At 46.2% G+C, this 23,693-nt stretch overlaps 1 protein-coding gene across 2 annotated transcripts in view; it reads right to left on the bottom strand.

Moving 5' to 3' along the window:
• The window catches only part of BLOC1S1 (biogenesis of lysosomal organelles complex 1 subunit 1), a 164,873-nt gene that overhangs the window by 100,282 nt on the left and 40,898 nt on the right, over positions 1-23,693 (bottom strand). For both annotated transcript variants that reach the window (XM_069653725.1, XM_069653724.1), the window contains exon 2: positions 9,548-9,620. In XM_069653725.1, coding sequence (XP_069509826.1) covers positions 9,548-9,620 — 73 coding nt within the window. The remainder of the gene's footprint in view (positions 1-9,547; positions 9,621-23,693) is intronic.

Here is a 23,693-nt window from a genome sequence, read left to right as displayed (position 1 = left end):
CCAGGCAATCCCATTATCTCCATCCACAAACTGTGCCATCATTCCCCTCTAGTTGCAAGTGCTCTTTTTGTTTGCACCCCTCTATCTCCTGAGCAGCCAGTGTCTAGGTGCCAAAACAGGCAGAGCTTCAAAAATGTAAAGCTCCCAAATATGACAACAGACCCCCCCCCCAATAAAGCTCTTAGGTTACAGCGACCAAAGCAGCTTAGGGGCAGGCCGTGAGATCTGGAGCTTAGGCTTGGACCTCCTGATACAGGACAATTTACAACATGTTCCTTTCTATTCTAGGGAAAGCAAACTCTCTAAACCCTAATGGCCATGTCCCGATGGATCTCTGTCCCCTAGTGCCCTTCTTAGTGTGCTTTCTAATTAAACTATAAATCCCTGTTAGACTGCTTCTTTTCACTGTCGCCCCCTTCATTTCTTGAACAACCTCACTTCTGCCTCTTCTCCTTCCTCACTTCCCTCTCCTTTCCTTTCTCTTCTGCTCTTGCTGGGTTTTCAAGTAGCCTGTAGATGACATCAAGCACAGTGTTTAAAATGTGCGGGAGCTACTTAGCTCCTGGGTATATTGAAGGAGAGCCTGGTAAGCTTCTTGACACCCACAGCTACCAGGAGCTACTTTTGGCTCGCCACGCCAACTGGTGCCACACAAATACACCTGGCATTCACCTGGCATATACGACGCTTGAAGCGGGAGACAGATTAATATGAGGTGGGATTGAACCCATAGAATGACAAACTGCATTATGCATTTATCCACGCACGTGGGATGCATTTACATAAAGGCCCGGATTTGAGAAAGGCAAGGCTATGTTGCCGAAACACATGTCATTCACCAAGGGCTACAAAAGCACAAAATAAAGAATTTTTGCACACCCCAAAAACTACTGGAGATTTTTCTTATGAGGACTCCTTGAGTTCTTACTAATGATATTGACATAAACTGGCGCAGTTGAAGGTGTAAGCTCATCAAATTTCTTTGTAAGTTTAATGATGACCTGGAGGAGGCTACCTTATTGAACTGCATTGGTGCAGAGGCAGGCACTCTGGATATTTCGTGCCTTACCGGACCAGAATGAAACAGAGAGTAGGTCAGGAGATTCAACAGGTGCAAGCAGCAACAGAAAATATGAGAATGCCCCGGCAAATTGACCAAATACTTTGGGAACAAAATCAACATTGCTCTGGAAAGGTATATATATTTTTTTCAAGACGACAACATAAAGGTGAATCTATTGATACCTATATGGCAGCGTTAAGAGGCTTGATTGCCACATACAGATTCACAGGGGTTGCCGACAAATATTTGAGAGACCAGTTAGTGTTGAATGCGGCATACTCTCGCATTCAGCAGAGACTATGGCAGGCAAATGATCCCTCTTTAAAACAAGCCTTAGAAATTGCCAGGGCAATGGGATTAGGGGAGAAGTGTATGAAGGAAGTACAGAACAAAGATGATGTGAGAGAAATCAAGTCCGCCCAAGAGGAGAAAAAGGATGACAATGAAGAGACATTGATAGCTTTAGTAAAGAGAATGTCTGCGAACAACTTCAAAGCCAATTCGAGGAAGGAGAAGGAACCGATAAATAAATTCCAAGCCCGATGCCAGACATGTGGTTGGAATAGGCACACTAACGTTGACAAAGCGTGCCCAGCATTTGCTGTCGAATGTTACAGGTGCGGATATATGGGACATTTTGCCAAAGATTGCAGGAGCATGAGAGGCAGAAGTAGAGTTGGACAACAATATATCAACAAAGCACAAAGTACCAGCATTAAAGCATTGAAGGAGATTAAGGGCTCAGGCAGCAGGTTATCCGTGGTTACCGATGCGGTAGAAGAAGTTCAAATCCTCACCCACACATCTAATGAAGAGACTAAGGGACTGTGGGTGTGCATGCACGTCAACAGTGTGCCATTACAAGTCATGGTGGACACTGGCTCACCTTACACCATGGTAGATGTGGGAACCTTTGTTACGGGGCTAAAAGGTAAAGTTGAGGTATTACTATGTACCAGAGTGAGAGCCACAGGTAATGGCAAAACACCAATAAACGCCATTGGCTGCACATGGGTAAAACTTAAGGCAGGAAAACATTTTGTAATTTTTATGTGGCAGAAAATGGCTCATCTGTGATAGGTTGGTGGGAACAAGCAGCTTTGCAAATTAGAATCCACCACGATGAGGACACTCCTATTATGAGCATATTGGGAAAGAGTTGTGATACCAGTGAAGCTTTGGCGAAACGTTTTCCCAGAGTGTTCAATGAATCAATTGGGGTACTAAAGGATTTCCAACATAAGATAATCCTGAAGAAGAGTGCGAAACCCATCGCACATAGAGTGAGGAGTATTCCCATAGGTACAATGGATGCCCTACAGAAAGAATTAGCCAAATTATGTGAACAAGACATCATTGAACCCATTGACAGTTTGGAGTGGCTCTCTCCAATTGTGCCGGTACACAAGCCAGACGGGGCCATCAGGATGTGTGTTGACCTCAGGGATATTAATGCGAACATTTGAATAGATAGGCACCCCTTACCCAATATTGGAAAGTAACTTACGACGATGACCCCCGCAAAGTATTTTACAACCTTTGATTTGTCTTCAGCATACCACCAGGTCAAACTTGATGAGGAGTGGAAACACCTTACATCTTTTGTCACTCCCGTGGGGGCATTCAGATACAAATGGATGCCTTTTGGTTTAGCATCAGCAGCAGAAGTTTTTTCGAAGACTCATGAGCAATCTGTTTGGGGGTCTCAAAGGTGTCTACTGCTTCCAGGACGACATCCTGATTTCAGCCATGACAGAAGATGAACATAATGCAAAGCTACTGGGTGTACTGCAGGTGATTGAGGAGAGAGGCCTCACGTTGAAAATAAACAAATGTAAAATCAGGAGGAAGGAAGTAACGTACCTAGTGCTGATGGAATCAACCCAAGAAAAGAATTAGTGGAAACTATCATGAACATCCCTGAGCCTTGCGACAAGGACCAGCTCCGGAGTTTTTTGGGTATGACAGAATATTATTCAAAATTCATATCCCACTACACAGAGATAAAAGTGCATGAGAGGGCGCATGAAGAAATGTGTGAAGTTTACATGGTCTGATGAGTGCAGAAATGAATTTGAGCAAATGAAGATACTCATAAATAAAGCTCCAACATTGAGTATGTTTGACTGCAAAGGCAAAACCATGATTTCAGTTGATGCCAGTAAACTGGGTTTAGGAGGTGTCCTTGAACAAATTCACAAAGATGGCACGGTTCCCATTGCTTTTGCCTCTAGAATTTTAAGGGGTGCCGAATTGAACTATTCAACAATTGAGAGGGAGGCGTTGGGAGTAAAGTGGATCTTGGAACGGAACACTTCAGAAGTCTTAGATGGGGTTTACCAATAATATTGAAGACATATCATAAACCTTCAGTACATGTGTTGAATTCCAAGACCCCACACCTAATATCTCCAAGGATACGAAGATGGATACTGGACATAATGCACTACAATGTAAGCGTAAGGTACACCCCCGGGAAGTCGAATATGGTGGCAGACTGTTTCTTGAGGTTACCATGGAATTCTAGTGATTATGTTGAAGACTCTTATAGTGACATGGACACCGAGAACATCATTGCAACGGTAAATTCCAGTATATCAAGAGATGGATGGGTAAAGTCAGTGGGCCTGATCACGACTTTGGCGGTAACCCTTAAATCCGGCAGTAGCGCTAATACCGCCGGATTTAAGGGTCCGCCAAATCAGGACTTCGGCGGATTTCACCCCAGCTCTTAGCTGGGGGAAATCTGCCCAAAATGTGCGCTATTACCGCCGGCGGGAAATCCGCCGGCGTTAAGAGTGCAAATTTTCCCCATTGAGCCCAATGGGGAATGGGGCATTCCCGAATGGGCTCAATGGGGAATGGGGAATTACTTTACCGCCGAACTCGTGATCCGGTGGTATTAGCACCAGGGAGTTCGGCAGTAGGGATATTACCGCCGGCGGTAATACCGCCGGCGCTAACGCCCAAATCGTGATCAGGCCCAGTGTCTGAGGATCCTGAACAGGAGCTTCTCAGGCGAGCCATTTAGAGTGAATGGAAGGAGAATGATCTGGCCATTGGAATATACTCTCAAATTAGAAGTGAAATGTCAGCTGACTATGTGTGTTTTTCGGTGAAACCGCATTATTCCGCATGAGGAATTAAGACGCAGAATAATATACTTGGCACATGAGGGACATGTGGGAAGTAGTCTCAAAAAAAGAAGAGTGAGAGAGAGTTATTGGTGGCTTGGCATGTGGAAGGAGATGGAGGAAGCTGTTAAAGATTGTTCAGCTTGCGCAGTCAGCAACAAGGAAAAGAATGTAAGAAGAACACCTTTGCAGCCAGTGGAGATCCCAGAATCAGTGTGGTCCAAATTGGCAGTTGACATCACAGGACCATATGAAAATGTGGATACACAAAAAAATCGACATCATTGGTCCATTGGACTATACTTCCAAATGGGTCGAGTGGGGTGTGGTCGAAGGTTCAGTTACAGCAAGGAAGATAGTGAAGTTCTTAGAAGAAGTGTTTAACAGGGAAGGTGACCCGTTCGAAATAGTGTCGGACAATGGAGTACAATTTATGTCAATGGAGGAGCAGCCATTTATGACGGAGAGAATTATTCAACATAGAACAACGTTGTTATACCATCCCATGGCCAACGGACTTGTAGAGAGGATGAATAGTTTTGTTAAGAACATCATTCAACTTGCCATTGCAAATGTCTTACCGTGGAAGGACACCTTAAGAGAAGCTCTTAACACCTACAGAACGACCCCACACTCAGTAACCGAAGAAGAGCCATTTACCACGATGAGAGGAAGATCAGCTTCCAATAAATTGAGGCCTGCCTGGTTAATTCCGAGCACTCACAGACAAATTGATATTTCGGACATTGTGAGGAGAGTAAGGGAAAAACAGGTGAGATACAAAGAATATTATGACACCAATAAAAGGGTAGTTGAGTGCAAAATTAAAGATGGATAAAGTGCCAGGAGAATAATGAAAGGGGAGTAAGAATTCAGGTCTCCTCAAAAAGTGATAAGTTCCTCAGTTCCATCTGTGTTGCTGGAATATGGTAAAACATGGTCCGGCGATGATGTTGCACGGGTGGAGAGACAAATCCAAAGAGAGGCGGACAGGAGTGTGAATGACTCACAAGAGTTAAGAGTAAAGACACAGGAGACGGGAGCAAAGACCAAAAACTGTCTGTAAGGGGATGGAATTTCAAGAAGAAACAGAGTCATTCAGAGTTTCAGAAAATATTGTATTTATTATTAGATCAAGCAGCTGCAGCAGTATGTACATCCACCCTACCTTGTCCTGTGAAGTTCTGCCGGAGATCCATATCATTTTAAAGAATGTGGTTATCTTATGTTGCACAAGTGCCTGGTTACATTTTATATTTCCTTCTTTCCTTTATTCTTTTAAATCCTTTTGTTTACCCCTCAAATGTTTGCCATTAGTAGAGGGGGAGATGTTATGTATTACACCTGTTCCCAGTGACATCCGAGCTGGCATGATTCTGGAATCACTTTGTGATTCCAGATCCATATGAGCTGTGGATCGGTCCCGAAGAGCAGTGCCCTCCCCTGGGGGCACTTACAATAAAACTACATGTAACCTCATGCATGCTTCTGCTCATCTATACTTTATAACAGAGGCCTTACTGACCTTCAATTTTCTGGGTTGAACTAATGTATATACATCCAAATGTTTCCCTGACTTCCCACATTCCCGGAGCCAATTATAATCTGTATTAAATGCATGGCGAGCTCTTCCTTCTCATTTAAGTGTTTCGGAAATCTTTTCCTCATTGAGCTAGGCAAGTGCTTATAAGGTGATCCTGACCTTGCCAAGAACAGCATTATGTAGTCTGTGGTAACAACACTCCAATATGCTCCACAATTCCACACATCAGAAACTGTAAAAGGAAATCCGAAAGAACACCATGGGCAAGTTTTTCATTTGGGAAAAAAAATGTTTTATGCAATTGGGTATTAAATTAGGAAGACATAAATTACCACTTTGAACATAAGAAAAGTAACTTTATGAAGTATTCAAGCCAGCAAAAAGGGCTCTATTGTATGGAAGGGCAATGCCTCCCAGTTTAGTGGTCTCGAGCCTAAGGCAAGACCCTCTAACAAGGGGGAAGTCACACAACAGAGCCAAATAGTAGGGGCTCTAAAGCCATCAGAACTTGTGAAGGGAGAAAAAGAGCAGCCTCACTTGGGGCTTGCTGTGACAGAGTTTGTCCAGGCCCCTGTACACATCACAAAGGGAAGCTTGGGTTGCAGCCTTTACAGGCAGAGAGTCTCCATTCCAAGCTTGCTAATTGGCAGGCAAGCTGGAAAACATTAGACGAACAAAGGAGAAGCATATCAGGTGGGCTTCTACTGTGATTAAAGACTCAAGGTCCCACTTTGCGATTGTCTAAAGAGAAGAAAACATGCCCTCATTTTAAACCCAAGATGGAGTTAAATGACCAGTCTAGCAAGGGTGTTTAATTAAGCAATAAACCGAGACAGGCAGAGACATTACCCTGGGTCATTACCACACCAGGTAATGCTTCTGCCCAGAGGGGTTTATTACTATTAGCATCTGCCGCATAGAGGATCACCTTGACTTCAGGAAGGCACTCAAGACCTAGATTCCCCCCCCTGCTTCTTGACTGACCTAATCTGCCTCCTATGAATTTTACCCCAAGACATGTTTGCTAGGGCATTGATGAGTCACTCCAAGAAAGTACTGGGCATGCACAGAAAAGACTCCCATAGACCAGCAGGACAGGACCGTCACTCGGTCAATGAAACAGGTAATCAGCCTTGACTCACAGGAACATATCACACTCCATCTCGATGGAAGATAGCCGTATCCCTCCGAAGGCACGGCCACATACCTACACACATCTGCAGTTACCCGCTACTTAAAGACACATCGCAAAACACCTCTGTCACTAGAATGCAGCTAAGTCCCATGATAAACATTTGGTCTAGCTGGATACGTAATCAGTCTCCTTGACTCACATACTCTTGCGAAAGCCTTAACAGCACCAATCCACAAGCCAGCTCTACATGGGTCAGTAGCATGGATTTAGCCACCCATACCTATCTTCATACTGGCTAAAATGCGAACACGCATTCAAAACTTCTCTGACCATTCTCTCATACCTCAGACTTCAGTCTTCCAAGGGCGTTCACCTACAGCACTTTTAGGCCACACCAATGAGAAAATCCAATATACAATTGCTATATTACAATACAGTAGCTTCTGTTTTTTTTCTTCAAATTGAGAAGCTCAAGTTGAAAAAACTACAAAACAAGATAACCGCCATGAAAAGGGAGAAGGGAACTACAGTAGTCCTTCTCCCTTCCCATGGCAGCCATTACCATGATGGGAATGCGAGGGACAAAAAAACTGCAGGTAAGTGGGGCGGGGTAGCAATGGGTTAGGGGTGAGGGATGTGGAAATTCGGGGTGGACGTAGTGGGAATCGTTCCCTGGCAGGAAAGATGGTGGCCTCCTGTTTCCGGGGTGGTTCAGACGGGGGCTTTACCAAGAGGCAAAGACCCCGTTCTGAGTTTCCTGACTGGCCGAGATGCCACCTGACCCCCCTTTTCCACCTGACCCCCCTTTTCCCACCCCCTAACTCCGCCTGCATGGGTGCATAGGCCCATAAATCCCAGTATGGCCTGAAAGGAGGGTTTTAAGCCATTTTAACCTGTGTTGCTCTTTAAACAATATAACATGGTTACTCACTATATGGCCCTCAATACGTTTTGGAGTTCAACCCCTGTGAGCCATAGCCGGGATATGATATGATACATATGATATGGGATTTATAACGTGCCTATACACAAGTGTTTCAAGGTGCACTGAGGCAAGGGAGGGGAACAGAGGGAAGACAGAGACAATGATCTTACTAGGCCAGGTGACATTGAGATTGCGCAAGTGCAGAGAAGAAGGGGGAGGGGGAAAAGTGTGAGGGGGAGTGGAAGCGCAGTACATAGGGTAACAGTAGATAAATAAAAAAATAAATAGGAGCAATAAATAAGAAGTGTGGCAAGTGCGAGGGTAAGTGCAGACATCAGGTGTCAAGTGCTGTTAGGGGGCTATAGTGATACAGAACCAGCCCCAGAGTGCAAGGCTTGCCAAGGGGGCAGTGCAGGTGTACAACTAGCGGGGAGGGGATCTGGGCCCGAGAACAGAGGGTAGCCAGGTGACCGGTGCAGTTTTGGTTTCAGCCAGGAGTTCAGCAGGGGAGAGGGGGAGAGAAAGCAGAAGCAAAGAGGAAGGTCTTGAGGTGCTTCCGGAACCGGAGATGGTTCTCCTCAATTTTCAGAGAGGCAGGGAGGCTGTTCCAGAGGGAGGTCCCAGCCAAAGAAAGATCTACCACCAACTCGTTGCTTGGAGAAGCAACTGACCCTGAGGGAGTTGGAGGCGGATGAGCGAAGGCTCGAGAAGGAAGCATAACGTCTCGCACAGCCTGATGAAGGGCTCTATAAGATAAAATAGCCTGTGTTGCTCTGCAAAGCATAAAGACTATATGAGTCCACGAGTTATTAGTCATATAGCCAATTCCTTGCGACTGTCAAGGCAGATTTAGTACATAAATCCAAATGGGCAGTTGTAGAGAATTGCCTGCACACCACCCTGCCAGTATCACTGGAATTAAATGTTCGGAATTATCTACAGGCTACATGAAGCATTCTATGGACTATAATGGAGTGCCCAATGAGAACATTAATTGAACATTTCTAGGGAAAATGGAAGCTGTCCAACTAATATTAAGCAAGGGCAGGATGGCTCCCACTCAAAACTAAGTGAATTTGTGGGCTTTTGGTGCAGGGTGGTGGGGATAGGGAGTTTTCGCTGCAGGATATTTCATCGAAATAGAATCAATTGTCATTTTTAATGGGATTTTGCCCCAAATGTAGGTGGGGGTGGGTTTGGGCTAATAACTAATGCAAGGTGGCTAAGAGGTCTGGGGGCGCTGCAGGGATCTCCCCACGCATATATTTGAAGCAAAATCCACGAGTAAAGACAAAAAAAGAAATTAGATAAATCTTTGAGCAGACCACATAGGACCGGGTGGTGTACAGGCACAGCACAATTTCGCTCACGGATCTATGCGATTATTGCGACTTCTTTTTCAAACCCCTTTACACCACATATATATGCAGGGGAGACCCCCTACAGCCCCCCATATTAATATTATATTCTATACCCCCCACATATATATGTGGTGTAAGGGGGATCCCAAAAAAAAGAAGTCTGCATTTTCGGCCGTCGTAATTGTGAGGGCGACATTTTGGTACGATTCCTCGCTCACTAATAAGAAGAACATGGATGATTGGGTGTTCAGATGAGGTACACTAAGAACTTGTGAAACTTTGATATCAGGTGCACCGTGTACAGCATAGAGTTTATGCTAGAAAGGTTTGTAGTCACCCATCTTTGACGTCTCTAGGTGTTTAGAAATGGATGCGCTGCTCCTTACCCCACATTGAGATGATCCACCAAGGCTTCCGTCAAACATGTTGCTGCAGCAATGGCCTCTTTTCTTCTCTTCTCTGAAATCAGAAGGAAAAAGCCAGCGCAGTAAATAACATACTCTCATTTCACAGGGGAGCAAAGAATAATATTTTTATGGGATATCTAGTTATATGCCCTCCTAGATGGCCCACCTAAACTGTGCATGCCCATCAAACACCTATTGTGGCCTGCCATGAGCTTCCTCAAATGCATTTTGTGCTCAGAGCCGTCACAAAACCTTCACTGTGCCTTCAAGCTCCATCTGAACTGCACAGTTCCTTGTTCCTTGCACTGTGCCTTCATCATTCCCTTTGAGCAACCACCAGACATGCGCTGTATGATAAGAGCGCCACCTGGCCTGCAGCTGCATTCTACCTTCCTTGTGTCCACCGTGCGCCACTTGGTCTTCATTGCGCCTCATGAATAAGCCCTGCTACTTTAACTGCACTATGTCCGCTGACTAGCGCTACGCTGTGAGCTTTAGATGAGACTGAAATAGACTGGTAGAAATCTGAGATAGTTAGTGCACTCCAAAATCAGCAACTACCTTGACAACCCAGCAACGCAGCTCTGAATACAAAATCAGCCTAGGAATGTGTTGCAAGCCTGCTGCAACCGTAAATGTACGAAATGAGGTCTCTCTCATAAGGGGAAGACTGGCTAACTAGATGGCCAGCTAATGGCAAGCAGGTTCAGGCGTCAGCCCAGATATACAGCAAAGAGAGGGTTGCCTACAGAGGTTAGTTCCTGAGCCTCTTTTAGTTTGTTATTCGGGCCTGAGCCTCGTCTAATTCCAGTTACTAATACGCGTGAAGCTGATCCTTTTGAGCATTTCGGGGTATGTTTCTCTAAATACATACCAGTTGTTGAATACGTGAGGAGGTATTACCGAGATTCGATGTATCTTTTAGAAAAACGATTCCCTGAGGAAGACAAGACCTCGACATTAAATCAACGCCTGGTTATTCGTCGAAATTAGTCATTAATAGTAGTCGGGTTTAAAAAACAAAAGCACAAGTTCATTATTAATAGTGGCCTAACAACGAAGAACACTACAATTAACAAATACATTAACACGTGGATAATCATAATTCTGTTCTCATGCAATAAATTGGCCTTGTAAAAAAGGGAGGATTAAAGAATTGCTGCACAATTTGTAAATCACATCAAGTTTCTGTTAGAGAGTTACTGGTATACGTTTTGTTTGGTATTTCATGTAAACACTGGCTCATTGGATTGAACTTTATTTTTGCCTTTTACACCCAACTAATCTACTGTGTTCACAAATGAACACGTCTCATAAATACTAAAGCTGCCTCACAATTTAGACATTTTGTTTCATAAATTCAATGGGAACATTGTTTTCGGATTAACTTGTCTTGTTCCTACCAGAATAATGAAATCATGAATTTGTTTCTGAATACGTTTTGGGAGTACCTAATGGTAAGGACTTTATTATTACTATCACATTGATATTATTCTTGTGCACTCTGATTTTATTTTATTCAATGCATTAGTTCCCTGATCTTTGAGTGTGAGCACATCTGTCCTCTTACAGTCACTAGACCTCCATGTATCCTCGACGTAAAGTGTGCCTTATGTCTAGCACCCGACTTGCAACATGCACTCCTACCAGCAGCGTGACCGCAGTATCACCCCACTTGCACATGCCCCATCATCTACATAATACTATCTTCAGTGTGCAGTGCGCCTTCTGAGAACTCCATGGCCTTCACTATACCTTCAAAGTGTAAGCTGAAATCCCTTTTAGGAATACGCCAATTACAAAAATAGGCTTGAAGTGTCAGGTAGGGGTGCAGGGTTCAAATTCATGTATTATTTACAGAGAATAGCGTTCACCTGAAGGCCTCTTATTTACTCATTTATTTTGACATTTGTAAAGCGCACCTAACCCTGAGGCATCTGGGCAATAGTACATACAGTGTAATGACATATCACTTAACAGATAAAGTTCAGTTTGGTAGTAGATCGCATATTAATGCATACATACGTAACAAAGGTATAACTTAGTTCAATTTCGGCGGGAAGCATATAGCTGAGTAGTAGTGGGATGCATAAATATTCAGAGTGGTATGAAAGAAGTTTAGTTAGTTTGGCCAATCTTGGGTGAATAGCCAGGTTTTCAGAAGGAAGATTCAGTGAAGATGGTAGTGCGTTCCAGTGTTTAGCAGCTACCACTTGGAAGCTGTTATCACCTGCTTCCTGTAGTTTGTATTTGGGAATGGTGAGTAAATGCGTGTAGGCTACACGCGTAGGTCTGTTGGAATTGTTCATTGCAAATTTGTTGGATAAGTACTTGGGGGCTGAATTTGAGATACATTTGTGTGTCAGGGAGAGGGTTTCGAACAGGATTTGATCATGGACCAGCAGCCAATGGGCTTTCCGTCTTGCAGCACTAATATGATTGTTTGTTGGGAGGTTGAGCGCTGCTTTTAGAGTGTTATTTTGGATCACCTGTAGTTTTTTTATATTGCGTCTGTTAGTACCAGTGTAGAGGGCAATACAGTAGTCTAATCTGGATAAGACGAGAGCTATAGCAAAGGTGATGCAGCTGACTGAGGACAGGAAAGGTCTGCAAGCGTTGATGAGCTTAGATATGTAGGCTGCCGCTGTAGCTGTGGCATTGACTTGTCTAGTTAAGGTGGAAGCAGAATCAGGTAAATGCCCGAGGTTTTTACTTCCTTAGAGGCATTGATGGTGATGCCATGAATCATAGGATTTGAAGGTAGAGTCAAGTATGTTTAGGCTGTGTTCTGAGCCAATGAGGAGTAATCCTACCTTTTCATCGTTTAGGCAGAGACCATGTTGGACCATCCAAGCCTGGATCGTTTGGTAGATTTCATTTAGTGATTTAGTGTCTTGGTCATAAGTGTCTGTTATTGGTATGGGGATTTGGGTGTCATCCATGTAGTTAGTGTAGGTGACACCCAAGTCATCAAGAAGGTGGAATAGTGGTTTTATGAAAATATTGTAAAGTGTAGAGAAGACGTAGGATCCTTGCGGAACTCCGCAGGTGACAGGGGCTGGCAATGCTGCTGCTGTAGGTGAGAAGACTCATGGTTCTATTGGTTAAAAAGGACTGTATCCAATGCATGGCACTAGATGAGAAGTGAGCAGCCGAGGCGAGGTGTTTGCACAGTATGTTATGGTTGACTAAATCAAAGGCCACTGAGAGGTCGAGCAGGAGGAGGAGTGCTAAATTACAGTTGTATTTGATCTCATCCGTTTGTATTTTTAGATCCAACCAGGCTGACTGGGTGCCATGTCCTGGGCAGAAGCCTGATTGGCGGAGGCCTGAGAGGTTGTTGGTTTCCAGATGATTTTGGATTTGCAGATAGGTTGCTCGGTCCAGTATTTTGAGGGGGAAGGGTACTGTTGTTATGGGACAGTAGTTTGTGGGTATCTTGGGGCATAGGGTAGGTTTCTTCAGTAGGGGGAGAACCCATGAGTCTTTGAGGTTGTTAGGACTGTGCTTGTTTCAAAGGAGGCGTTGATTAGTGCTGTGATAAAAGGGGGGGATTTCAGTTGAGCATTATTTAATGAATGAGGCTGGGCATATGTCACCTGGAAGGTTTGAGGCTTGTGATAATTTTACACACTTCGGTTGTTGAGACTGGGGTGAAGTCAAAGTGGGTGTTAAGGTTCTGGACTTTGTATATGGGAATCTGCAAGGATTGGCAAGGAGAAAGGTTCTGCTTTGTTTGTTCGATTTTTGATTGGAGTAGGGCAATTTTGTCTAGAAGAGCTTTTGTATATCTGTGCACCAGGCGGTGTCTTTAAAGCATGATTCGAGGGAAGGCACTGGTGACTCAAGCTCGCATAGGATTGTAAATAATTCTTTAGTGCTTCTTGGCACTGTGAAGAAATTAGAAAGCAATGCTAGGTTGTACCAATAGGAATAAACCGTAAAATGCAAGAAAAAACACAATATGGTGTTAATACATGGATAAACCTGGGTAAACTCCAATGGCACAGAAGATGGTTAAATACAAGCGTGGCACATCTTAGTCATGGACATAGGCAAACATCTGGAAACTGTCCAAGCCTCCCAGGTATAGCCACTCAGCAAAACTGCAAAATAGGTCACAAAGCCAGAGTAGGAGAAACCCCCAGCACGAAATGTACAAGCCACAGCTGAGTCGCCAGATTGTACATGACAGCAGTAATATAGCAGACACTGGTTAGATGGGGAGGAAAGTCAGCTGCAAAGTTACAGAGGCACACGTCTAGGCCAGTTCCCAACCTCTAAAAGATGGCATATGAATCCCAGGGTCCCTGGGACCCCCCTTCTGAATCTCCGAGCCAATGGGTACAGTGCGGCACAGTCACCCAGAGCATCGCCGCCTGGAAGTCTACAACGCCCGCACAGGGCAAGGAAAATGATCTAGTACGGAGCTGAGTGGTTTTGCATACAGCAGAGCTGTGAGCAGTGACAGAGCACACAATTTGGTGGCCTCCCTGCGAGCTTTGATGAGGGACCCTCCAAAGCTCCTTAACAAAGCAAAGGGCACGCCACTCTCCGGGCCGGCCCAGATCACCACGTGTGCGCAATGTCCATAATAATTATGCCGCTGCAGGGGCATGCACTACTCCAAGTATAAGAAGCAAATATGTTTTTTAATCAAAGCTTAAATGTTTCACCTAACGTAGAAAGAAGTGGGTGGTGCCTGGTCCCCAAATATACAGTTGTTTTATTGGAGTGTTTCAATAATTGCCCCAAGTATGCGATCACGATCACGACGGAGCGTAGCGAGGGAGCCTGAACTAACGAAAACGGCTTTGGGGAGGGCCCAAATGTTTTGAATAATGGGTTAAAGTGGTGCATTACACAGCACACTTTCTGTGAAAATGTAGGTAAAGGGCCAGACAGTTTGCAATCGGTTTTGAAGGGTGTAGGGTAACTCGTGAAAAAAAGTACAATAGATGCAAGTCACCAAAATGTGCACAGGCACATTTCCCAATGCATTGTCATGACAGTCCCTGCAATATATGCCAGTATAAAAAAAATGTGTATGCTGGCTGTGCCCAGAGATTTACATGCTGGCTCCACCAACATATGCTAGTATTCCCATAGGACCATACTCATGTTCACTTTGAGATATAGTATCATTACTGGCACTAGGCACAAAGCTGGCTCTGCCAGTATATACCAGTACTCCTATGTAAGAACATACTCCTGCTGGTTTGTCCATTAAAAGTGTCATGTCACAATAGGAAAACATGTCCAAACTGGTCCCAATGTAAGCCAGTCTAGACCCATAAGCACACTTATCATGCTTACTTCATCACAGATGCTCAGTTAATAAAAAGTCACGCTACAGAAAGAAATATACAGGTTGCCACACCAAAACATCAGTCTAGCGAGGTAATGCTACTTATCATGCTTGCTTTATCAAAGATGCTGAATAATAAATGTCATGCCACAGTAAGCAATGGCTAGACTGGCTGCACCAGGTAATGCCACACATGAACTTGGCTTTGCCCAAAAATACCAGGAAAACGTGCAAAGACAATAAAGAATGTGTCAAAAATGCTCTATTTTTATTTATTTGTTTATTTTGGCATTTGTAGAGCGCACCAATCCCGAAGGCATCTAGGCGCTGGTTACAGTACGTTTGGTGCAGAACATGGAAAAACAGTGTGGTTACATTGTCATGACTTAGGTGAGCTGCAATACAAATAACAGCAGTGCAATTCTTAGGTGAAAGGACAAGAAGACAAGCAGCAACTGTGCAGGTCACAAATGGAGGCAGAGAAGGATTACAGGTCTTCAGAGAAGAGTCAGGTTTTTAGAACTTTATAGATGGTCCAGAATGAAGGTTCTGACCTTAACAGGTAGTGGAAGTGTGTTTGAATGCTTTTTGGCTAAATATGGGGGTAGAGAGGAGGTGCAAGTAAGTAGACCGGGTAGGACTAGTAGATTGCTATTTGACAAACTTTCTAGACAGGTATTTTGGTACAGTGTTAGAGAGACATTTGTGAGTTATAGTCAGTGTTATAGTTATATTCAGTGTTTTAAATACAATGAGCTCTCGAACAGGCAGCCAGTGTGCGTTTCTTCTGGCTGCAGAGATATGGTCTCTTTTTGGGATGTTCAAGGTTGCGCATTGTTCAGTATGATCTGTCGTTTCTTGATGTTACGGTGGTAGTTCCAGAGAAGAGGGTATTACGGTAGTGTAATCTGGAGACTATGAGGGATCTTGTAATTACAATACAGCTGTCCGCGGGTAGGAAGGGTATACAGGCATTAATGAGTTCAGTGGTGTAGGCTGCAGAGGAGGCAATTGCGTATACATGTCTAGTTAGTGATAGTGCAGAGTCCAGATAGACCCCCAGGGTTTTGACTTCTATGGATACTGGGATGGTAAGACTGTTAATATTAAAAGACTTGTATGCTCCATCCAGCTTGTTTAGCAGAGACTGTGAACCTATCAGGAGCAACTTGGTTTGGCCATCGTTAAGGCATACTGAATGTAAGGCCACCCATGCCTGGATATTGTGGTAGACCATGCCCAGAGTTTTGGAGTCGTTGTCGTTTGTGCCCGAGATGGGTAAGAGAATTTGGGTATCGTCTGCATTGTTGGTGTAGGAGATACCCAGGGTGTGAAAAAGGTCAAAAAGAGGTTTCGTGAAGATGTTGTAAAGCGTAGGAGGGACACACGAACCTTGCAGGACTCCATAGGTGCCTGGGGTGGGGGGGGCTGAGGCAGAGGTGGAAAACACCAATTCTGTTTGAGAGGAAGGAAGAGATCCATGCTGTCACTTTGGGAGAGAAGTGGCCTGCCGATTATCGGTGTTGGCACAGAATTTTATGATTGACCAAATCGAAGGCAGCTGAAAGATCTAGTAAGAGGAGGATAGCTAGTTTGCTGTTGTCTTTAAATTAGTCTATTTGGATCTTTAGGTCTAGGAGAGACGTTTCTGTACCGTGACCTGGCTGGGACCCAGATTGGCACAGCCCAAGGAGGTTGTTGAGTTCCAAGTGTTTTTGTGTCCGTAAGTAAGCTGCTGTGTCCAATATTGTAAGCGGAAATGGGACTGTTGTGATTGGGCGATAGTTGGATGGGATGGTTGGGTCTAAGGTAGACGTCTTAAGGAGAGGTAGAATCCAGGCCTCTTTTAGATTGGGTGGCACTATGCCGGTGGAGAAAGAAGTATTGATAAGAGATGATATGATTGGGGCGAGTTCTGATGCACAGTCTTTGATGACTGAGGAAGGGCAGGTGTCCCCTTGGAATTTGATGATTTTAGTTACCTCGGCTTCTGAGACGTGGTTGAACTCAAACTGGTGAGCATGGTGTGTAGGTGGTGATGGTTTTGAGACTGGTAAGGCCTCTGCTGTGTTTAGTTTTTCTTTTCAAGGATTTTTACTTAGAGTGTGGAATCTTTATCCAGCAGGGCCTTTTGTATGTTAGAGGAGGCCCTTAGTGCAAGTGTCGGGCCGGGGAACTGGCGATTCTAGTTCTCGCAGAATGCCGAAGACCTCTCGGGTACCTAAATTGGCTTTAGCAATTCTGTTATTATAAGTCAAACTTTTGGCTTGGAGTATGGACTGTTTGTAAGTTTTGGATAAGGTATTAAAGCGATTTTGTTTAGAGCTGAGGGGTCCTTTTTCCAAGTAGATTCTGACACTCTCTTAGCTGAGCAAAGAGATTTGAGGCTAGGTGTGAACCAGGAATTGAGGTGGGCTATTGGGTTAGGTTTGCATTTGCTTTGTGGTGATAGCTTGTCCATTGCAAGCAGCAATACTTGATTATATAGGTCCACCATAGTGGAAGGGTCCCCTGTCGTGGTTCGATAGGCTGTCAAAGACTTCAGTAGAGGAAGGATACGGGCTGTTGAGATATTTCTGGAATTTCTGGTGAGGGTGGCCAGAGAGGGTGTCGGCAGGGTAGCTGGTTCTTTGTTGGCAGGGATGATGAAGAATATAATATTATGGTCTGACCCTGGGCAGGACACATTGGGCGTGATGGAGATGTTGCCGTTAAGGTCTGCGAGCCAGTCGAGAATGCAACCTTTGACGTGGGTGGGGCTTGTGATGCGTTGGGTGAAGCCCAAGGCAGGGATCGCGTTAGCTAAGGATAAGGCTAAGGCATTAGAGTCCAGCAAGTCAGTGAAACCTAGGTTTATATCTCCTAGTAGGACAATTCTGGAAGATGGTTTAACGTCCAGGGAGAAGAGATGAGAGATGTCTTCCTCAAACGAGAGGAGAGGAGAGGACCTGGTGGCCTGGAGATTAGGTCATGGCGACAGTGTAGGAGAGGGTCAATTTAATTGACATCGTTCCCCTGAGTGGATGGTCTGGTTATTTATTTCTCTGATGGACTGGGACTGTTTGGCTATGATAGCTACTCTGCCACCTTTATGATCTGCTCTGTCTTTCCCGAATATGGTGTAATTTTCTGGGATGGCGAGGGAGAGGGAAGGACCTGCCGCAGCATGGGGCCAGGTTTCTGTAATAGCTAGTAAGTCAAGATCACTGTTGGATATTAGGTTTTCATAGATGTTTTGGGATCAGACGTTCTGATGTTGGTATTTGAGAAGGATCAGGATAGGAGTGTTGCAAGTGGAGATGGGTTGGACACTCGTATTGGCTTGCAGGGGTACTATCTGTACTCAATATATGTCTGGAGAGTTGGGCTATGGAGAGTTACTGGTAACTCAGTGTATTTATCGTAGCAGGTAGCTCAGGATGCTTGTGTGCATGAGCGTTGGTAGGTGGACCAAGGCACACATGTACATTCACATTGATGGGTGGGACTGGGCTAGCAAACACATTCATCTTAGCAGCAGGTTGGTCTGTGAGGTTATATGCATTCACATTAACTGTAGGCAGGACAGGGTAGTCATGCACAATCACATTAGCAGCAGGTAAATCAAGACAGTCATATGCAGGTAATTCAAGGCAGACATGTACATTTGCATCGATAGGACATGGTGAGAAAGCACATTCCTCTTAGCAGCAAGCGGGTCTGGGAAGTTGTATGCATTATCACTAACTGTCGGTAGATTACGGCAATCGTGCACATCAATAGTAGCAGCAGGTAGGTACCGGTAAACAAGCTCATTTATATTTGTTGGAGCGGTATTCACAGAGTGGGTGCTGGCCTCATCTAATGGGTAGGTGGAGCCAGTAAGGAGGACATGGTGACCTGTCAGGTGAGCCTTCGAGTTGGAGCGCTGTAGTTTGGCTTTTATGTTCGGTGGGGAAGTCAGAAAGCTTAAAGATGTGCTGCGTTCGCACAGACGTGCATTCCTTGTTAACCGCGGTAATGGTTTGGTAAGGCGCGGGTTTAGGTATTTAATGTGGGCAGAAATCCGCTGGTGCCTGGTGTAGCCGCAACATGGATTGGTGGCAGCTTAAATCATAATGGGGGCTGAAAGAGTAGGAATGCGGGCTCTCTGATGGGTATTAGAGGGTTTAGTTACCGGAGGCAAAGCCACGGTTTGCAGGAAGGGAGTCAGAGGGATGGTGGAGTGTTCTGGTAGAGATAGCGGGATGCATAGAAAAACAAAACGAATGCTGCAACATCGTGGAACTTACTGTGTTAGAGTTTTTGCATGCAGGAGGCTTCCAGAGGCCCGACAGGGCCAGACAGGGGTCTTCATGGGGGGCCTGGTCTGTGGGCTGGTGTCGCCTGCTGTCTCCCATGCTCAATATGAATCGCAGCAGACCAATCAGTGCGTGCTGTAGGTGAGCTAATGATAGATGCCGAAGCCTCCAGGAAAGTGGCAGCCATCTTAGAGCGGCATCTAGGCAATTCAGGAATCATGTTCACACTGTCAACCATGCCATCCTGCTCAACCGTCTCCGTGATAACCTTGGTATCACTGGTCAGGCTCTGGCGTGGCTGACTTCTTTCCTCTCCACCTCCTCCTCTACTTCCCTCATCTCTGACTGTCTGTCTGCTATCCAGGAGTGGTGTGCCGCCAATGACCTCTGCCTTAATGCCAGTAAGACTGAGATTCTCCTCATCGGCACACCCGCTCCCTCCTGCCTTTACCTCTCTGGCCAGCCTCTCTTGGCCCTCTTCCTGTTCCCACCTGCAAGGCTAAAAACCTCATGGTCATCTTCAACTCTACAATCTCCTTCTCTCCTCACATCTCTGACGTTTCTAAGAAGTCACACTACCAGTTGCACCTCCTCAGAGGTAATCTTCCTTTCCTCTCCTTCCCCCAGAAGCTCACTGTCTCCAGAGCTCTGGTTCTCTCTAGGCTGGACTATTGCAACAGCCTCTTTCTAACCCTGCTTCTACTCTCCGCCCTCTGCAACTTATTCAGAACAGGACTGCGAAGAGGGCGCTAGAGAGCCGACCAAGATGGCCGCTCTCCTCCGAGCTCCCGTGTGGCTCTCTATAAATCCTGTTTTATCGCTGATGTTCCGGTGTGTAATCTGCCTTATTCAATGCCCCTGAACAAAGCTATGGGCCAACATTCATATTTTGCCCGTTATTGCAGAGTTTTGGGCCTCCTGGGACCATATTCCAACCTCGCTAGAGAACTGTGCGAGTGACAGGCGGCTGGACCTCCAGTGTACCGCTGCCACCTGAAAGACTTCCAGCGCAGCGACAAACAAAGCCCCCGGCAAGGGGCGGCGTACCGTAAAACATTTTGGAAGCGGCGTCGCAGGGTGACCGCGCCTGCTCCACCGAGGGCCCTGCTGGTGCAGCTCCACGGCGGTAATTCGGAGCCGGCACCGCAGTGACCCGCCTGCTGTGGGAGGTGCTTGAGGGGCCCCCGGCTGGGTGTGGGCCCTATGGAGTGGGAAAAGTGACAGTACAGCCCAACTCGGCTTCGTGGCCGCAGCTCCCGCACACGCCACTCTGTGCCGCGGCATTGACCCCAAGCCCATCCGAGGCACACTAACGAATGCCCGGCTGAAGGGCCAGCCGCCTGGCTGCAGGGCCGACTCCCCAGCTGGGGGCCGCCGAAGGGGCCGTCGCTGCTGGCCTAGCCCCCTTATCCTGCATCGGGTCCCGGTCGGAGCGGTGACAGAGAAGGTGCGCCACCCAAGATCCAGCGACCGCGGCAGTCGCACAACATCATTGAGGAGGGAGAGTCCCTTCCCCCCCTCCGACATCCCAGACCTGCAGAGCCATTGCCGGTGGCGATCGTGGACTTCGCCCCCCCAGATCAGCATACCACAAATCAAGACGAGGTGTGCGGTGACTACGGAGGCGGCCCTCGCTCGTCCAGAAGGTACTGTGCCCCAGGTGCGCTAAGCCATCAGCGATTTCTGCCCGAAAGACGCCTCTCCCCGGCAGCACAGACTAGATTGAGCTTGGCACTACGCACCGCATAGCATTCAGTCCGCCCCCCCTGGCATGACCACAGCAGATGATCAGAGGAGATTGTCCAGGCACTGCTCGACCTAAAGACAACCGGGCACACAGTCTTTCCTGTCACGTCCTCCAGTAACAAGAACTAGGAAATATTTGGCCACCTGAGGGTGCAGGAAAAGGCCACAGTTGGCCTGCCACCATCAGCCTACACTAAAGAACTGCAGCTGATGGGATCTAACCCTGTGAACACTGAGTACCTGTTTTGCAGCAGAAGGGATCTAACCCTGTGAATACTTGTCCATTTTGGGATTTGACCCAGCTATTTATTTAATTTTTGCAACAGGTTTAATTGACCAGGACCGGGAGTGCGCTCCTCACCCTTCTTTATTTTTGCACATTACACTAAAGAACAGCCTTGCATGACCCTCACCGCGCTACCCCTGACTCCCACTGGAACCGCGTATATTCAAGGGGCCCACAAACTCTGACTGCTTTCGCTCAACACATTAATCAACCCACTACCCCTAAAGAGCAATTTAAGACAAACTCACCCTAGCAACTTGACATTCCCCCAGCGTCCCGACAAACAAGAAGCAATATCAAAGCTCCTCATGTACCACAGCCCCTTGTGGTCTTGTAACGTCCACCTACACCAAAACAAAGGCTACCATTTTGCAATTCTGCAGAAAGCCTGTGGGAAGTCTCTCCATAGCGAATGACAAAGCATATCGCGAATACAGTACGGACTATCATCTGTGCGACACACTCCTTGAACTCACCATCCGCAAGCCTACTCAGTCTGAGAAGGTGACGTGGCACCAACTCCTAGGCCGATCCGGACCAGACTTGTCTTACCAGCCCAACGCCACCTTAGCACACAGGGAACTGTATCCAAGGGGTCTTCCGGAGATCCACCCAGCACCAAGAGTTAGAGGAGACACCTCACCTCCACCGCTAGCCCCTGGTCAACCGCTGACTCACTCACACGCACCATGGGGAAATCAGATAAGTCAGATGCAAGCTGAACTTCGAGATCGGGGGCTCATCTAGAACTCCTCGACCTAACAATGGACCAGAGTCTCCTACACACAACGCGCCTCAGGAAGGGAACCCTTCCCAACCACTAGATATCAGAGAAATGTTGCTTGAACTGAAGACAGGGATTGGGAACTGCGACAGCAAAATAGATGGATTCTCCTCCAAAGTCGACCAGTTGCAACATCGGCTCGACAAACATGCCGACCGACTAGACACAGTGGAACAGCGAGTGTCCGACTTAGACAATGGCGCGACGACTCTGACAACCAGGGTGTCGACTCTAGAAGCTCAAATGAAAATTGTGAATGCCAAAAATGAAGATCTAAGAGGGCGCTCAAGGAGAAATAATGTGAGGATAGTCGAGGTCAGAGAACAACAACTACAGTCGAGAATGGAAGACCACATTGAAGGACTATGCACAGAACTTCACGTCTCTTTGTCGTTGAAAGAACCCACAGAATCCCATCAACAAAACCAGTCCCAGGAGCTCCCCCTCGCCCAATCATCGCAAAGCTACTGAATTACAAAGATCGAGACACGATCCTGAGACTCGCGAGAGAGAAAGGAGACCCACAGTACAACGGCGATACTATTAATTTCTACCCAGATTTCTCGCCGGCCGATCAAGCACAAAGATCCCTTACAAATGTTAAGCACCATCTATGTGAAAACCAGATACCCTACTCGATGCTCTTTCCTGCCAGACAGAGTTCAACACAACGGGAGGGCCCAATTGTTCCAGTCACCTGAGGAAGCCAGCTTGTATCTTGATCGGGCCGTCTGTAAAGCGTCTAACATCAACCAAGGAATGCCACATAGAGCTAGAGCACGAAGAAATCCACCATGATCAAACGCCAGGACACGAAGAAGTTTCACGAACTCAGCAAGAATACCACCGGACACAGTATATGAGTAATTAAACGAGAACCACACAGCTTGGGAGGCTCCTAACACCCCTTGCACAGCCCAGTTATAGCCCACCAGTTGGATGTTATTTGGGAGGGTAAAGATGACGAGCAAGTTGGGGGTTGCTTGCGAGTTAGGGTGGGAGAAAAGAGGCAAGTTGGGGTTGCCCAGTTAAGACAAGTTAGTTATTCGACACATGCACCGGTCAAAGCCGAGGCACCCCACGCCCGGCCCCGCTCAAAATTACCATACCCACATCCTCCTCAGTGACAGCAAACCTCTAACCAACGCACAAAGAAGAAAGACCGCTTTGAACCCATAAATAGGGCAGCCAGAAAAAACTCAGCCAAAATGCCGAGTGAAACCATAATGAGGAAAATAACGCAATATCTGCGCCGGCACAGAATCGACATAGCCTTTATCCAGGAGACACACCTACGCCCTGCCTCCGGAAACCTCTGGGCCAGAGATTGGGGATGCCACAGGTATTTCGCTTCCTTCTCCTCCTAAGCGAGGGGGGTTGCCATATTAATCAATAAAACAACCAACTTCAAGATGATACCGATCTGGAAAGATACCGAAGGCAGATCACTACTGGTCCATGGAACTATTGATGGGGAAGAAATTATTCTTATCAACTCTTATGGCCCAAATACAGACGGCTCCAACAACTTTGATTGGGTGTTGACACACCTTGAATCCAACAGGGAAGTCACGGTCATCTGGGGCGGTGACCTCAACCCACCGCTAAATCCCTGTAAAGACATATCACACAACACGACGACTCCACCCTCTAAGGCAAGTCTACAAATGATTGAAATATGCAAAGCCTACGATCTCAAAGATATTTCGAGACACAAACAT

The sequence above is a fragment of the Ambystoma mexicanum genome, chromosome 3q (assembly GCF_040938575.1).
Source record: "Ambystoma mexicanum isolate Mex_15411 chromosome 3q, UKY_AmexF1_1, whole genome shotgun sequence".
NCBI classification, from domain to species: Eukaryota; Metazoa; Chordata; class Amphibia; order Caudata; family Ambystomatidae; genus Ambystoma; species Ambystoma mexicanum.
Note: the sequence above shows the minus strand (reverse complement) of the source record. Positions and strands in the feature narration are given on the sequence as shown.